General features: G+C 34.9%; 1 protein-coding gene across 1 annotated transcript in view; it reads right to left on the reverse strand.

Annotated features, from left to right (window-relative positions):
• Window positions 1-545: 545 nt before the first annotated feature.
• Window positions 546-18408, reverse strand: part of LOC150085074 (nephrocystin-1-like) — a 108022-nt gene continuing 90159 nt past the window's right edge. The window contains exons 19-23 of the mRNA XM_090376455.1: window positions 16824-16933; window positions 12861-12934; window positions 7768-7809; window positions 5656-5775; window positions 546-704 (exon numbers count right to left, since the gene is read on the reverse strand). Of these exons, the coding sequence (XP_090232581.1) occupies window positions 546-704; window positions 5656-5775; window positions 7768-7809; window positions 12861-12934; window positions 16824-16933 (505 nt within the window). The remainder of the gene's footprint in view (window positions 705-5655; window positions 5776-7767; window positions 7810-12860; window positions 12935-16823; window positions 16934-18408) is intronic.

Here is an 18408-nt window from a genome sequence, read left to right on the forward strand (position 1 = left end):
GTGTTGGAAATAAAGATGCTCCCGATGAACAGTATGTTGTATGTAATAAAATATTAGCAAACAGTTCTTTGGCTCCCGCTAAACTTGTGTTCCGTGAATATGTTGAGATGAAAAGTGTTCCGTGAATATGATAAGAGATGAAAAGTGTTCCGTGACTAAAAAAGTTTGAGAAATGCTGGAGTAGTAAGTTCATTGCCTGTCTGCACTGCTCCATTCTCTGAACAGTGCAAACAGTCTACTAGGGATAACTCACTTTGTCCCACTGAAATTGTTGATAACCATTAATAGATTGAGAGCAACATCTATTGTACAAATTTTCTGTTATCTGAAATACTGTAATAAATCTTAACTATTTTGGATGTAAGAGTTCCAAGTGTATTTATGCCTATGTCAATGAAATCAACCATTCTTACCATACTGCAGAGAAAGGCAACTTACAAGCATTATGCAAATGATGTTAGGTAAACGAACATGCCCTTTGGTGCTTATATATATACAACAATGCAGAAATGCCAAATTATAATTAAGCACATATATTTATACTTTTATGTTCCTTCTATAGAAAAACAGTATGGCCCCACAACATCAAAAGCCAGTTCACTAGCATCAAAAGGTTTGTGCTGTATTCCAGGTGACATTAAAAGAGATAATGGGCCTTTTCCTTGCCAGAGTTGTAACATCTTTTTTAGTTCCTTCTGTCTATCCTGTTAAAAATAAACTAAAACTGTGATTAATAAATCAGAAAAAGGCATGGTTAACAATGTTTTTATTATAAATAATAATCTTTTGTTTGTTAATTGTACTGGCTAATAAATACCATTCATAGCAAAAAAAAAATGTGCTATTTGCTGTAAAGATAAATTATAATTGTAAAAATATAAATTATGATAAATTATTTAAAATAGCTAAACATAGGTTTACTTTTGATACATGCTACTGTAAAAAGAAATCTTTTTACAGCATCAGTAATCACTCAAGCAAAAACTGTGCAGCTATCACCACAAATTGTCTCATTTGTGCCATCTTAGGTATTCAAATTTAAGATGTAAATTTTAGAACAAAAATCGTATTTCTCTTTCTTACAGTATTATTCTCAATAACAAATACACTAAAGGTAATGGAAACCAGAACACTATGATAGAGAACCCCAAACACAAAAGGTATTAGAACCTATAGTACTTAGTGCTGGCCGACCGGTCTAGCCAGGTGGGCTAAAGTGCCTGCCTGGCAACCCAAAGGTCGCGGGTTTGAATCCCACCTCGGGCTTGGATCAAAGTACTGCAAAAACCTTGGGAGGTGCATTATGGCCACAGAAGCCGATGCGCCAACAACTACCAAAAAAAAAAAAAAAAAAAAAACTTAGTGCTGTACATAGGTTGAAGGTTGAGAAGACAGAAGATACTTGTTGACATTACACTTGAACTTCTGTAGATTGCAATTTTCAGGAAATATATGTGGAGGAAGGTTGGTCCAGAAAACAGATGCTGAACGGATAAATGAGGAAGAAGAAAAGTTGGTTCTGAGAGTTGAAGTTAGATAGTAAAAGGATGTTGACTGGTTGCAGTACATGTTCAAACTGGTTTGGAAGAGAGAGAGGAGGAATACAGATACTAATTCAGAGGAAAAGTGCCCATGAAAGTAAAAGGCATACAGCAGAAACAGAACAACCATGAGACAAAGAATGGAGAGACTTTGTGAGAGATGGGTCATTAATTAACTTGACTGCCCTCTTCTGAACACAGTTTAGAAGGCTGAGAGAGAGAGATAGTGTTTCCACATTTTGGGCATACTACCCCAGACGTGGGAACAATATTCCATGGTAGGGTAGATTTCAGATTTGTACAGAGTGTAAAGTTGTTTAAAAGAAAAGTAATGCTGAGAGCAAAAGAGAAAATCCAGTTTTTTTAGATGCAGAGGAAGTGCCTCTGCCAAGAGAGATTAGAAGTCAAGGTAATCCCTAACAGAGATATCTGATCTTGTCTAGAGATCTGAGTATTATCAAAGGTAACATAGGAGCGGTCTGCCCCACTAGAGAATTAACTGGAGATCAGAGCATTTCAAGAATTGGTGGTAGATATTTGTGCAGGGCAAGGCTTCTGAAACTTGAAGGTGGAATGCAATGTGTTTGTGCTATTATCTGCAAAACTAGGGATAGGATTTCTAGTCAGTGGAAGAAGGTCATTACTATATAAGAGGAAAAGAGTGAGACAAAGAACTGAACTTTGGGTAACACCAGCAGTATTGGAGAAGTTAGAATACAAAGAGCCATCAACTGAACCTGATTGCAAAAAACAGTTAGCAAACCATAAGATGAAAGCTTATGTAGCATTAGTAGAGACACATGATGCAAGAACGCAAGCTAATACAGCATCAGCCAAAAAAAAAAACACTTCCCATTTCACTGATCCATTCATTCCAAATGTTTGTTTTGAATTTATTTAAGCTATCAACTTCCACAACAACAGATGGAAGTTTATTGCAACAATCAACTACCCACTGGCTAAAGGCAAACTTCCGCACATCTATTCTACAACTGTCTTTCCTCAGTTTGAATCTATGGTCCCTCAGGTTTGTAACCTAAGCAAGAGGAAGAATCCCATCAGCATTGAGCCTGTTCAATCCATTCAAGGCCTTATACACCTCAATCAGATCGCCTCGCAGGTGCCTAGTCTCCAAAAGCTGCAATTTGCAGAACTTAAGCCTTTCTGCATTAGAGCACCCCTTTGTTTCTCTCACCAGTTGCCCTTCTCTGTACTCGTTCTAGCAACTCTACAACCTTCCTAAAATGAGCCTTCCAGACCTGTACACAATACTCAAGGTGTGGCCCAACAATTGCCTTATACAAGGGGATAATCACCTCCTTATCTCTGCTTGCAAAATTCCTGTATATCATTGACAAGACCCCATGACCTCTGGCAGCACTTTCAGAAAACTTCATATCTGACTTCAAAATTACCCCCAGGTCTCTTTCATTCTTCACTACCCTGAGGTAGTGAAGAATGAAAGAGACATTCTTCACTACCTCAGGTAACACCACACAGTAGATTTCTCTGGGGTTACTGCTACCCATATGCAGTACTTTGCATTTGTCAATGTTAAACTTCAGTTGCCACTTCTCAGTCCATCTACCCAACTTTTCCAGATCCTGTTGCAGCAGCATACTGTCATTACTGTTATTAACAACCTGCCAACCTTTGTATCCGCTGCAAACTTTGACATTAAACTTGATATAACTTCATCAATATCATTGATAAATATACAAAATAACAATGGGCCGAACCCTGAAGGACACCATAATAACATTAGTACACGTAGAGCAGTATCCATTGATTACCACTCTCTGTCTTCTCCCACTCAAACATCCTTTTATCCATTGTAGCAACTTGCCCTTAATGCCATACCGCTCCAATTTGTACAGTAGTCTTCCATGTGCAACAGTATCAAAAACTTTCCTGGAATCCAATTATATGATATCAAAATTATTTTTTGCATCCAGTTCCTTTGTAACCACATCATAGTATCTAATCAAATTGGTCAGACAAGACTTCCCCTGTGTCTGAATTATTACTGCTGTCTTGTCCAGATGACCCTCCAATGCTTCTTTAACCAGTGACTCCATTATTTTTTCTGGAACAGAAGTCAAACTAACAGGTCTGTAATTATTCTTGTCACCCTTTGATCCCCTTTGTGAATTGTAGATACATTTGCACATCTCCAATCTATGGGGACTTCTCCCCAAGTCCAAGGATGCTCTCATAATTATGGCTAAGAGTTTGCTTACTTCCTTTGCCACCTCCTTTAATATGACTGGATAGATCCCATTTACCCCAGGTGCCTTTCTTATGTTTAACTTCAACAGTTTCTCCTCCACTTTGCTCAGTTATTACAAAATCATTTAATTCCCTGTTAGAATTTGATAAACAACTGGCCCTCTTCTCCTTGAATAACTTCTCATGTGTTGATGTAGATGCAAAATACTCATTCAGTTCGGCAGCTATCTGAGAATGATCATCTGCAGTCAAACCATTCATATCAAGTGGACCAATCTGAGTCATCCCCTTCCTTTTAGAGTTTATATAAGTAAAGAAGTCTTTGCTGTTTTGCTTTGCATCCTTTGCCAAAGATTTTTCATAATCTGCCTTTGCTTGCCTAACCTCATTTGTGACTTGATTACAGACTAGCTTGTATCTACCATAGGCTTTTGTGTTTCTTGACAATTTATTCACATGCATTTTTCTTCTCTGTCATGAGTCTCATTAGTTCATCTGACATCCATTTGGACCTAACCTAGAACAGTATTTCTTAGTTGGAACAAAAAATCTCTGAGACCACTGTAGTCACAAAGCAAAAACCCTTCCCTTTTAGAAGACCTTTATGCCAAACACTATCAAAAACTAGTGATCTGATTTTGACAAAAGTTGGTGATAGTGCTGAGAGGAATTATAAGAAAAAATTATTAAATTTTCAGGGAATTTCATTCAGCATTAAAAGAGATGCAACATTATTTATAAACAAATTATAGATTTGAAATTAGTTTTTTTAAATAAAAAATTATAATTTTTTTGAATTTTTGTAAATATGTTGTATTTCTAGAATAATGCTGAAAAGAAGACAAACTGCTCTGTATGTCCAGCTGACAGGCTTCTAGGGGATGAACATTTAGTTTATGAGAGGGCAGAATATTGTTCCATGATATTCCTGAATGAGTTGAATGAGAGGTATCATCAATATTGGACACAATGAGAACAAGAAGGCAAACATGGTTGGAAGACCAAGCACAGGACCTTCCAGAAACACTGATGAAAGACAGGACTAGCAATCAGACAGATGTTGTCAAAACAATCAGCCACTTCTGATCAGATTAAAAGTGTTCACACAAATCACCATGATAGAGTATACCTGAAGGAGAGAATGAAAGAATCAGGAGGTCTTGTGAGATCTGAGTGGCAGCTATGAAAATTTATTGTGCCGCTGGTGAGACACATGAAACTGCCAACTTTTTGGTACTCTGCGTCCTGCTAGTAGGAGAAAGTATTAATATTAGCACTGACAAAAGATGAAAGGAAGCAAGCTTATACACAGCAACAGCCAAAAAATAAAAAAGAGTGAGAGAATCCTGAACAAACGGAGACCTGAGCGGTAATTATATGTGATTATTGCACTGCTGGTGGGGTGCATGCAGGGCATCACCTCTTTGTACTCTGTGCTCTGCTGGCTGCTCAAGTTTGAAACTAGAAGTTGTGAGTGGTGGGTGAAACTGCTCTTCTTGCCTGCAAATCCAAAAATCAAGAAATTGTGGTAAGCATCAATTCACAGCAAGTAAACCAAGAATTAGTGACTCTACATGAGCAAAAGGTTTGGCAGCATGGAAGGGTCTTCATTATGTCTCCATCCTGTAATCACTTTGGGTGTAGGATATCAAATTTGATCTGTATCTTTGTAAGAAATCAATTTTAATTTCATACATATACCAGGAAAGAGCAAAATCTTCCATTTTTAGCAGAGATTTGTAGAAAAGAGGAGAGTATTACAATACAAAAGTATTAGTGTGATTTACAAAAAATAGCTCATTTAGAAAATTTTCTATTAAATTAGCTTTCAATAAGAACACAAAATAATTACAAAATAAGAAGTTTTTATATTTTGATGGGATACCTGTTCTACTTCAATGTTGCCAAAGCTATATGGCACCAAGGAACCACAGTGCAGTAAAACATAGGCTGTTTCTGTGTACACCTGCATATATAACTGCTTTAATTTTTCCAAATCTTTTTTCTGAAAAGAAAAAATATGCACACACATATATATAACACACATATCACAGAGAAATATAGAGCCGAAATATTTATGTGATTAGTGATATTACATAGCATAGCAACTTAAATCAAACATTTAATTTCCATTTAATAGAAAATTACAGCGCAATGATTATAAAATATGTTGAAATATGTTCTATTTTAGAAATAATGGGAACACATGGTTAAAAAGAACTAGTCATAAATGCTATGCTCATTTTCTTGGTGATTCCCTTCTACTTTTGACACTCTCTCTCTCTCTTAGGGTAACGTGGGAATTTTTTTTTTGGCTGGTGCAGCAAAAACCTCAGGCTTCCTTGCACCATATAGCTAATAAACAAATAATAATAATAAATAAATAATAAATAATAATAATTATTATTATTATTATTATTGGATTTACTAGTGCACTACAGCAAGTAATGTAGCATATTTTTGTATAAGCAACCTGTACAAGCACGTTACATTTTCTTTTCTTTTTTAGAATTCAAAATACGAAAGGTTAATGAAACTAGTGACACTAGAAAAGTTTAGTGAAATTATAGTTTAAAAATCCAATGAATTTACTAAGCTAATTTTAAACAAATGCCATTCCCCAAAAGGAGTTTACCAGTATTGGAACACCAGATAAGGATCTGGTGTTCCAAAAATTAGGAGCACCAAAAAACCAGCTGTTTTTGAAAACTCATTCTACAAGTTGCTTCTGTTATGCACTCAGTGGCATACTACACTAATGCTACTTTCATTTAAACTACAAGTGGAAAACCTAAAACAGCAGTGGAAAATGCACATTACATCATATTTTGAATAAAATGTATCCCTCCAGTGGCTTTTTTTTGCATTAATTTGTAGTTTATGTTAAACCTAGATGTTAATCACTTTGGGTATGGTTTATATACGTCAATATATTGAAACATTGCTTGCTATATATAATAGTATTTTGGCTAACAAAGTTTTTCCTTCCACCTGGAATAATTAGAGGAATTGCTATAATTCCTCTGCTGAAAATTCCTAATCCTATACTGCCAAGCCATTACAGACCAATCAGCACAGCTTCAACTCTGTCAAAAATTCTAGAAAGAGGCCTACTAGCAATCTTATCTGAACAAACAATAATACAAATACCTGACCATGTGCACTATGCTGTTCCAAACAGATCCACTATTATTAATCTGCTAGCCCTTCAATCTTGAATTCAAAATGAGAAGAGAATTAGTATCAATGGAAATGTATTTCACTTTCTACAATCTCTTTTGAGTTGCAGAGTGGTAATTTTCCATAATCATAAACATATCACTGAACAGACAAAATAACTACAGGAGTTCCACAAGGCAGGGTCATGCCTGGTCTACTTTTCATGGTTCTCTTAATCTTTTTTCTATCTCATACCAATGACTTTAAACCCCTCACACCTTTACTCCAATCAATAAAAGCCAGAAATGCTGTGGATTAGCAAATCAGTATATTAGCTAATTACTACTACTGTGAAAATGATGACAGGACTTACATCCTTGCTATCTTTCTGGGATCTATGCATGTGGTATAAACTGCCTCCTATCCTCAGATAATTTTTCTTGAGAATAATTACAAACTGGTTTAAAATCTGTGATATCCTGGTGAAAGCTCTTACTGTTCTATACCACCATCCTGTTCAACCACAGGATGGTGGCGTAAATGGTTAAGTGTAAAAGCACTTTAGTATATCATCTATAACTAAGGGATGTTTAATATTGGTGTTGCCTATTCCAAGCAATATCCATCAAAAAGGCTAAAAAAATATATATACATAATGATCTGAAGATGCTGCCACCTGTTGCTTTCTTAAACTGATAATTTGGTAATGTATTTTTAAAAATTTTAAATCATTAGAATATTTTCAGTAGATGAAATAAAGTAATAAACAGATATTAAAAATTTATAAAATTAAAGGAAATATGCTCTCTTTCTTATTTCAAGTTCAATTATCACTTACTTTTAGAGATTTTTCACTTTTAAGTCTGTCAGTCCATGCAATCTGTTAAAAAGCAATAAAAATAGTTAGGATAAATGAAATCAGTTTTCTAGAATAAAAGCTCAGTGTAAAACACCGCTCTAAACATAATAAAGGCTTCCTCTATATAACTAATGACTTGTTTTCCCTTTATGAAATGGTCACATCCCTTTTTTTGCAGCTAGCACTTTTGACGGGTGTGAATTAATTTTGTACACTAAGACACAAAAAAATCAAATAACACAGAAGAGAAATTACATAAAAAATTTGACTACCTTGGTCCACTCAAAAGCACGAAAACTTATCAGGAACCACACAGCCTCAGTAAATGAAAAAACCCAAAGAATGGACCATCTAGCTGGTTATAAAAGGATTCCATGTGTCTTTATTACAGGTTTTAATGGCTTTTTTTTTAAAGGATATTTGCTTTAGTTCTCAGTTTTCAACTCTGCAAGTACTTCAATCAAGGGTACAATCACACTGAATCACAGTTACTTGGCCCAAGCCTGTGATGGATTTTAGGTATTACTGGAAGGTATATCTTTTAGATTTTTATTCGTTGAGTACATTGTGGTTCCTAATGAAATGCGGCCCAGCGGACATATTTTTTCTTTAATTTCTATTTCTATATTATTTGATTATTTTCATATCTAATTGTACAAAATTCTCAACCCTCAAAAGCACTAATTACAGAACAAGACAAGACAAAGAATATCTCAGCAAACTTTGTGTATTTTCTTAAGTGCCATCCAAATATTCTTGTTTATACTCCAGCACGACCACCGGGTCAGTGAAGTTTACAATAAATCAATCAATACAAGTGTTAATCGTATTTGGCAGTCATGGGCTTGAGCCCCGGTCCACCCAAAGAGCACATGTTACTGCACTCCTGCTCCTCACCACTCAGCTACGCCAGGTCTATTCTTTCATTTTCAATGAAATGTACATTTATAATTCTTGGGTATATTCAGCCTTTGTACAAAAGGCAAGTTTTGACCCTTAAAGTATTGTTAATGGATCTTTTTTTTCACATTTCCATACTTGAAAGTCTGGAAACTGGCATATTCTTTATTCCAAAACTAAAATAATGAGTAGATTTTTCTCAAATAATATCTAATGTACAAAGGATGTTTGTAAAGCAAATGATACTGGCAACTGCTTGCCTCTAACAATCTTGATGTGCAACGTACATGCATTATGTTGTGGCATGATGTTTGGCGAGTCAGTACTGTAGCAATTATTGTTGTGTTTCATTGTGTGTGTGCATATAGGTTTATTTTATTTAGTTGTTTTACAAAACCCATTTTTAAATGGTAGTGGTGAATGACATTTCACATATTTTAAGATAACATGCATGATAGACAAATTTAGATAGTGTGGGTGTGAAACCCAGCAAAAGTGGTCAAGAGATGCTAGAGATGTTACAGAAAGCCTATGAGGAACAACAGTATTCAGGTAGTTCATGCATTTTGAAAGCGGAAAAAAAACAATGATAGATGCTACTCAAGGCAGGACAAAGCACTGCAGTTACAAAAGTGACTACTGAGAAAGGTGATCAATTGTTGAATAAGAACAGATTATTGTTACAGGATTTATCATTGGAAAGGATTCACTGTATTGTGACAAGGTAAGGTATGTCGTGTCAGATGGCACCTGGGATTTCTCCCATCTCCACGTGTGTTTCGCTGTATCAAGGACAGTACACTGTCAAGCCAGAGACTTGAAAGTGTGTAGGCCGTGTCTGTGCAGTGTGATATGTTATGCCCATTGTTTGTCCGGCTTATTGGCCACCGGGCCCCTAGTGGGGCCCGACGTTGCCCATACCTTGCCACGTGGAGGCTAGCCGGGTGTATCCAGTATCACAACAAATTGCTCTGGCAGGTTCTGCCACCTAGTTTCCTGGGATTTCAGTGGCTAGGACCTAAAAAAAAAAAAAAAATATGCATTTGACATTAATGCTTAATGGGATTGCTGTTAGGAAATCGCTGGTTGGGGTTTAACGCTAAAGAGATGTCTTAAAGGCCTAATAGGGCGGGTAAAATTTTGATGTTATTAAATTTAGACATGTGAGGCTATACGCTAGATAAAAGCTAATAGTGTTAGTTGTCTTAGAGATTTACACGAAACCGGTAGAATTTAGACGTTGATTAGAATTTGGCGGCATTGTTAAGGGTGTACTCAGTCGATTTAGTGAGAGAGGGGGAGATTGAAGACTGGGGGGAAAACGTATAGAAGAATAGGGACGATAGAGTAGGCATCCCCAAAGAGGTCAGTGGAGATGAGCCCCACCAGGTGAAGTATTGGGGGGGGTAGGCAGGGATCCATCTCCTCCCTCCCCTGCCTGGGGGATGGGGTTTTAAAGGGAACCAGGCTAAAGTACCCAGTTCAGATCGCCAATGGCATGTTGGCAGCAAAGCCACAGAATGTCTTCATCGGTGTCATGTCCAAGCAGCGTCGAATCCGGTATGAAGGTCAAGCTGCCCATCCCGTTCCGGGGGTGGGATATGTTAGCTGGCAGTGGGGAACCCACCAGGCAAGGGGGCGGAAGAGACACATATTTACTTCATTCATAATCTGCATTCTCACTCTACTTGCATTCTTTTTTTTTTTTTATTATTATTCTTTTTTTTTTTATTATTTTATTTATTTATTTATTTTTAATACTTTTTTCTTATTTTATAATTTTTTTCCCACTATATTGTGACAGTGAGATTAAATGAGCTGAGTGTGTGAGAGATGCATTCCCTGTGACCAAAAATGAACATAACACAGAAGGGAAAAGAACAGCCAACCAGATAAATTAGCACATGTAAATTTATTAGAGAATTAAATTAATAAATTATACAGAGGGTATAATGGGGAAGTTCATCTGACACTCTGGGAGCTACCCTGCTTTCTCTTCTGAGGCTTAGAGAACTGCAATGAATGCCTACCATCTGTCTTAGAATTCTCTAAATATCTCAGGAAGGGAAAAAGGTAGTATCTAAAACATCAGGCAAAACTTCTTCCCCCATTATATCTCCTATGAAATTCATTAATTCTCTAATAAATTCACACACGATAATTTAATCTGGTGTCATTTTCAATTTCTATTATTGGTTGTTTTCTACTGCTACTATTCCTACTCCTGCATAACAAATAATATGACATTTTTTACAATGCATTTTGAAAAACAAATGTAAATGGAACTCTGTTTGGCAAAATGTGACTGATGTTGAACAAAATCCTGATTTTTGATTATCTGTAATCACCTATGACGAATTTTGGATTTGACAGCATTACTCAGATTCAAAGCAGTAGTCGTGTGTTAATCCAAAAACTGCACTGAAAAAAATTTCTATAGCTTTGTAAAAGTGATATTGATATTGTATTTTCAACTCTAAAGGCTTGATTCTTCAGCAGCAGTTACCTCAGAAGGAAATGGAAAATAAATATTATGCAAAGACATTTATAACTCACTTGCAGGATACAATTCAGAAGAAAAAAAAGAAAATAAAAAAAAAAAAACCCACAATTCTTGATGAAATAGAAGTTTTTGTTTCAAGGCCATGCTATGGCCACACACAACACATCCGGCAAAGGAGGCACTAACTGCCATCAGTAAAACACCTACAGAACAAAGAGCCTACAGTTGCAACCTTGTCCAATATGATTTATAGGCATTTCCAATACTTAAACATGAACTATAAAGGATGGAAATTTGCCTATGGTTCAGAAGCGAAGCAAGCTAACACTACTACTCTGTGCAAGATGTCTTGAAAATGGCCTATGTGTTTGAGAAACGGATGAAATTCTGCAAAAAAATATATATCATGTGAGGGGGGGTGCTACTTCAAAAAGGAAACCATTCTCAATATTGAGGATGCCTCAAGACACTATAAAATGTGAGTTGTCTCATTACTTTTTCAAACACCCCTTGTAGGATATAATTTGAAATTGTATTCATTTCCATGTTCCATTTCCATCTTTAATGACATTTTGTTCTTACAGTGGCAGCAGCTATCTTGGCTTGGACTTATGCTCACATTAGAAGTGATAATGCTATCTACAAGTAAAGGTAAGCTGCTAATATCACTTTAAACAAATGGCATCACCAAATGATGAGTCTGCCATTTGTTTAACACTTGAGTCTATTGCCATTGTGACAGCTGTTTCAAGGTTTCTCATCAATTAAGGGGTGGCCTTTGTTAGTAAAAGTATGTTAATTAGTGCATAATTTATAAACTTAAGTGAGGCAACAAGAAAAATTTGAATTAAACATACAAAAGTTACATGTATCTTTAACATCTAATAACAGGTCATGTTTGTCTAATGCAGCACAACAGTAATGGAGTTATATTTTAATACAGACATTGAAATAATTTGAAATTGTATGCAACTCTGTGTTCAAGCTCAGATTAGATTTTCATATGCTCACTAAAGTTGCTAATTAAACAATTAAAACAGTTGTTTCAAGACTACTGGTCTCTCATTGAATGATAAGTGGCATCAATTAGTTGATACAAACTTCTTTTGCTATCATTGTTGGGTAGGTGCATCAGCAGCTTAGACCATATTGTATCAGGATGTATTATGTCTGTAAAGCTGTGTATTTATGGGCCAATTTGCCTGCCCTGTGATTGACTTTGCTGTTTTGAAGGTTTTTTAATGGGTTGAAAAACCCAGAATAACTCATGGCCACATTTCTAAAAGACATCTTAACTGAGGCTGTAGTTAGTTGATCTTCAGCAGAAGGAGCAAGGTTCCCCATCAAGTTATTTCAAGGTTTTTCTACTTTAACCAGCCTCTGAACATACTTATATAAACAACTACACAATATGGATATGAGCAATAAGCTTGGGAGCTGTTAAAATAATCTGAATTGTTTTTATGAAATCTGCAGATTTCTGAATCCAGATACTTTTAAACCAACACATGCTAAATAAATAATTAAACATAGAGATTTATAACAAAGGTTAACAGAAAAGTCATTTGAAAATTAAAAAAAAAAAAAAAATGAAATCACAAAAATTTATTACAATAGGTTTCCTTTTATAAAAAAAGAATGAATTAAAATGATAGTAGTTCAGACTTACCAGGAGCACATCTAAAATGTCTGGTTGCATAAACAATTCAGGGAATGTTGCTAATAATGGAGAATGAATGAGCTCTGAAAATAAAATTTTGTGTGAAGCACCTAATTGATCATTTAAAATCTCAGTATAAATACATCAATAATTGCACAAATCATTTAAAGTCCATAAATTACAACAATCTTACAAATCAGTTCAAGTTCACTGGGTCAGTTATGATAGCATGTTGGCTACAAGTAAGGAGGTTGCAGGTTCAAGTCTGGATGCAGCCAATTGTGATTGTAGTGCTGAAAATCTGTCTGCCATTAATAAATCAGTAGGAGGTGTAGCTATCAAATAATGAGTCTGTTGCAATAAAATAAATATAATGAAATATTTCATATCTTACAAGTTAGTAAAACAAATGCCTTGAGATTGCACACACTGTTCCATATGTTTCTTCCAAGTACAGAAGCCCTTTTAACACTTCGGTTGGTTTTTTTTTTCCCAAATGTCTTCAATGTACTGAAAATGTGTTCCCTTAAGTACACTTTTCTGTTTAGTGAAAAGAAAAAAACCACAAGGGGCTAGGACTGGCAAGTAGGATGCACATTCACACACAAGGGTTTGTTTTTTGGCCAGAAACTGGCAAACAGAGACTTCAGGTGGTAGATGACTTTCATCAACCGGTGAAATACCACCACTTTGCTTATTGGAGGCTTGAAGTGGTGAAACCCATGTTTAGTCTCTAGAGCAAAGTTTCTGGCATCCCCCTCCCCCCATACTTCTCCTTCAACCCATGCACGGTACTAAGTACTATAGGTTTTGATACCTTTCGTGTTTGGGGTTTTCATAAAAAAAAAAAAAAAAAAGTTGAGTGCTGGAGCACTTTCTTGAAGGAGCATCCAACCATTCTTTCACAATTCAGGCCTCTTCCTTTGAATTTTTTCATGCAGCCTTGTCAGAGCTTCAGTGTAGTACGTCTGATTTGGTCGGATGTATTCAGCCATAATAATTCCTTTAATATTGAAGAAAACAAGCAGCATGGTTTTCATTTTTGATTTTGACATTCTTGTTTTTTTTTTTTTTTTTTTTTGTCCTTGGGATTGTTTTGTTTCTGGGCTGTACTGGAACAGCTAACTTTCATTGCAAGGAATTACAGTACTCAGAAAGTCTGGATCTTCAATTTTATTCAAAAATAGCATCGTAAACTTTGAGTTTTCTCATTCTTTGTCTTCATTCAAAAGTTTTGCCACCATCTTGGCACACACTGTTCTCATGTCTAAATTTTCAGTTAAAATTTGTCTAACTGTTTCTTTTCCATACTGAGTTCTGATGAAACCATTCTAATGCTTAAACAGTGATCACTTCTAATCAATATCCTTACCTGGTCCAAATTTTCATCAGTTTTCATGGGACACTGGATAGCCTGGCTGTTCATCATCTTCCACATTCTCTCTTCCTTCCAAAAATCTTTTATGCCATTCAAACACATGAGCTCTTGACATAGTATCTTCTCCATCAACTTGATGTAATAACTCATAACTTTAAGTTGGCATTTTCTTTAGTTTTGTTAAAAGTTTGGGTTAATTCATTTGTCTGTCATTTTTCCTGCAAATTGCAAAAACCCCAAGGCAAAATGAACAGGAGTGTTAGAACATGACTTGGCAGGCAACTAAGGAAAGGTTCAAGGTCAACTGCTGTGTGCCTTTGTTTCACAGATGTTGCTTGGTGTGTAGTGTCGTCGTTATTTAATAACTACACCTCATATGTATGCAATCATGATGAATTTGCAAACTCTTCTAGCCTTGGCTGTCTGAAGAATAAATGGAATTTTATTATTATTATTATTTTTTTTTTTAATAAGAGGTTTATCAAGTTATTTCAGGTTATTAATTCTAATTTAGGTACTCATGAAAATAGCTCATAGAGAAATAAATGTCATTTCCTTTTTTGCAGTTCATTGTGGATTTCTGTGGAATCACTTTTCAATCTCATTCTTCAGGGATAATCATTACAAGTCTATCAATGTTTAAATTGTAAAGCATGTAGTATTTTTAATCATAAAATATGTTTTTTGTACTTTGTCAAGGCATGATTTCTAGGTGGGTATCTGGAAATAAGAGATAAAAAAAAAAACAGTCTTTCACTTAATGAATGTTTATTAAACTTTTATTTGTTGCTTTCCTTTCAGCAAACTTCTAGCAATATGCTCTTTGCCACCACTTCTATCTGCACTGCAGTGAATTATATTGCAGTCCATATGGTGCCTTATACCAACACATTAAACAAATAAATGCAGTTTTTCAGCTCTCGTGGCTTATAAAATTATGCATCAGTAAAAAAAAGTAAAGGAAAAGAATGAAGTTAAGAGGGTAAAGAATGTCGGAGGATGTACAACTGGATGACTGCTTTCATGATTTTCTTGCAACTACATGCACAGAAGTCCAGGACCCATATTTAGAAATGATGGTAGCACACTTGTCTTAATTCTGTAACAAATACAATTAGTACAGGTGCCACTTAGACATCTGATTACATTCAGAAGACAATCTACTGGCAATTTACTTAGAAGCACATTATTTTTCAGCTGTGCATCACATGAGTAAAAAAATCACATATCTTAAGTTTCAATTTCAATGAAAGAGAACCATTATTTACAGAGTTTTCCAAAATAAGTCACTTTAATATATATTTTTTTTACTGTGCCATAACAGTCAAGCTGAGACACTGTTTGAATTTCATTCTATAATGAAAAAATGGACTGCTTTTCTGCCTTCAAATCAAATTATTCAATTTTTGAGAAAGGTTTTCCTATAGGCATGTAAAGGTCATAGCCTGCACAAGTAGGTGATATTAAAGTGAATTTCCTTTTTAGCATGCCTTCTATAAAATATCTAAAAAAAGTACACTGAATAAAGTTGGTTAAAACGTGGCTAAAACTCATTCAAGGAATGACATTGTTTCGTGATATATAATTTCATGCAAAGTTATTGGAGGATTAAAGATGAAGGCACAATATGGCCATTGCAACCCTTGTTCTATCAAACTTTCATAACAATAAAGGATGATTTCTTACTGAGCAAAGTAAATTTCATTGATACCTTTATTTCTAAATTTTTCTAGTAATTCAGAGTTATGCAAGGATATGCAGATTATATATATATATATATATATATATGAATGTGTGCAATACAATGCAACAATATCTGTAATACAATGGATCAGTAATTTAAAAACTCTAAACAGATCAGGTGTATACAACATTTTATTGTTCTTTTTGAGGCTTCCAAAATAAACTGTTTTAACTGTTACTTTCTTCAGGCCTTTAAAAATAATGATTTAATGAAAAAAATATCTTTGATAAATCAGTAAAAAGACATGAAACAAAAAAATCATTTAATGTCTTAAAATTATGCATAATAACTAAAAGAATTTAACAAGAAATGGATAAATGATTTCCTTTTCTCTTATTAATTATTTATTATTTTAAAATTTTCTTATTATTATTTTATTTTGTTTTATTTTTTTGGTGGTGCAAGCATAAGCCATAGGCTTCCTGCTTGCACCACTTGCTTTTAGTTTCATTGATTAAAACTAATTAATAAATAACACAAAGCTTTATAATAATTGGCTATTACCTTTTGCACAAAGAATAAAGAAAGTTTTAGTGAGTAGAGTCCATTACTCTTTGTGAATACGTTGTAGCCAACCATAATTTAAAATATCATTTTTATCCCACTGATGAGAAAGAGAGGGGAGAGGACTTGCTATGGTATCTTGTATATAATTATTCATTTAATGTTTATTTTTATCCATTTAATGTTTATTTTATCCTGTGTATGGTAAAGAATGCCTTTTTACTAATTTCCAGCTTGATACCCTTTTATTAATGCCCTTTATAGAGATTATCCAGATCTTTGATAAGCAAATATAAAAATAGTTAACCCATTCAGTATACTATTACAACTCACTAAATACACATACCAGTGCTGTCAGCTGCTCTGTCCTTCAGTAGTTTATCTGCCAATATTTGCCTGTATAATGCTATATGAGGCAGTGTGCAATTTGGACCAATTAGTGTAGCAGGAAGGAGGCTAGAAAACAAGAAAAAACCTATCAGTGTTGATGACATGTTATGAGTTCTTTTGTTTTCACTCACTTTGTTTCTTTTAAATCTTAAAATGTTTAAAAAGATGAAAGACGGATACAAGAACTACTATAAAGAGCAAAGATGCTTTTCTTTATGTAACATAATGCAGAGTAATTCCCAAATAGCTAATAGTTAAATAACTTTGTAAGCCTATAACTTTACATATTTTGGACTTACTAAAACTAAGTAAACACTGAATGAAAGTTGTGGTCTTGAAGATTCCAATATGTCTACCACCAGTTATAATGTGTCACATGTATGGTGAATAACTCTATTTTTCATTCTTACATTTGCTAATGATGATGGATGATAAACCGGATCCTTAATGAAGTGCCAGAGGGAAGAAATCCAACATGTAAGATCCAGAGATTATACTGGCCATGGAATCAATCTCATCCTGTCCACCAATCTGGAAAGCTCATATCCAGAAATTCATAGACATGAAGAGAAAAATAGTGGGCACCATCTTGTTTTGCTATACATATTGATGATGTGAATTATCTTCAATGACTACTGTAGAAGAAAGTTTTCTTATGTGTCAAAGTAAATGACAAAAGATTAAAATGCATTATGCTCTTCAGCTCCACTGAAATTTCATTTTACTGTTCACATTATGTGCACGTTAACTAATTGAATGAGGTGTATAAGGTCTTGAATGCATTTAGCTCAGATTACAAACCCTCAGGTTTTGAGCAAAAAACGATAATCTGAGCAAAAAACTAAAATTGAGGAAAGACAGTTGTTGAACAGATGTACAGAAATTTGCCTTTAGCCAGTGGGTAGTTGATTGCTGGAACAAACTTCCATCTATTGTGGAAGTAGATAGTTTAAATAAATTCGAGGAAGAACTGGACAAACTTTTGGAGCAAATGGATGGGTGAAATGGGATTTTTTTTTTTTTTTGGCTGATGCTGAATAAGTTTGCTTTCTTGCATCCTATGCCTCTATTAATACTAATCATTAATAAAAATGTCAGCTATTGTAAAAGCTTATAACTAGTGATCATCAATAAAAAGTTCAAGGCAATGGCTTCCATTCAGTGCTTATCTTAGTATATGTTTTTCTAATTTTAAAATATACAGGTTATTAGTTTACAAAGCTGTGAAGCTACTTTTGAATTAACCCATATGGTAATAGGTTTTAGAGGAGCAATCTACTCTATGACAAGATGTTAATAAAAATTATGATGGCAAGGTGACAGACACTCCGCAAGGTGAAATGTTCCATTTTTGGAAAGTAACCTAACTTTTGTTTGTTTGTTATTTGGTTTTAGGCGCATTAGCAACTAAGGCCATATTGCTCCGGGGATATGCGGAGTGGTCATTCCCCGACTTTTCCGCATCCTCCATATTTGGTGGTGACAGGCTCGAACCCCGGTCTAATCAAGAAGCACGTGCTACGCACGTAACCTAACTTGCC

The sequence above is a fragment of the Mastigoproctus giganteus genome, chromosome 6 (assembly GCF_048544385.1).
Source record: "Mastigoproctus giganteus isolate SK-2022 chromosome 6, ASM4854438v1, whole genome shotgun sequence".
In the NCBI taxonomy this organism is placed as follows: domain Eukaryota; kingdom Metazoa; phylum Arthropoda; class Arachnida; order Uropygi; family Thelyphonidae; genus Mastigoproctus; species Mastigoproctus giganteus.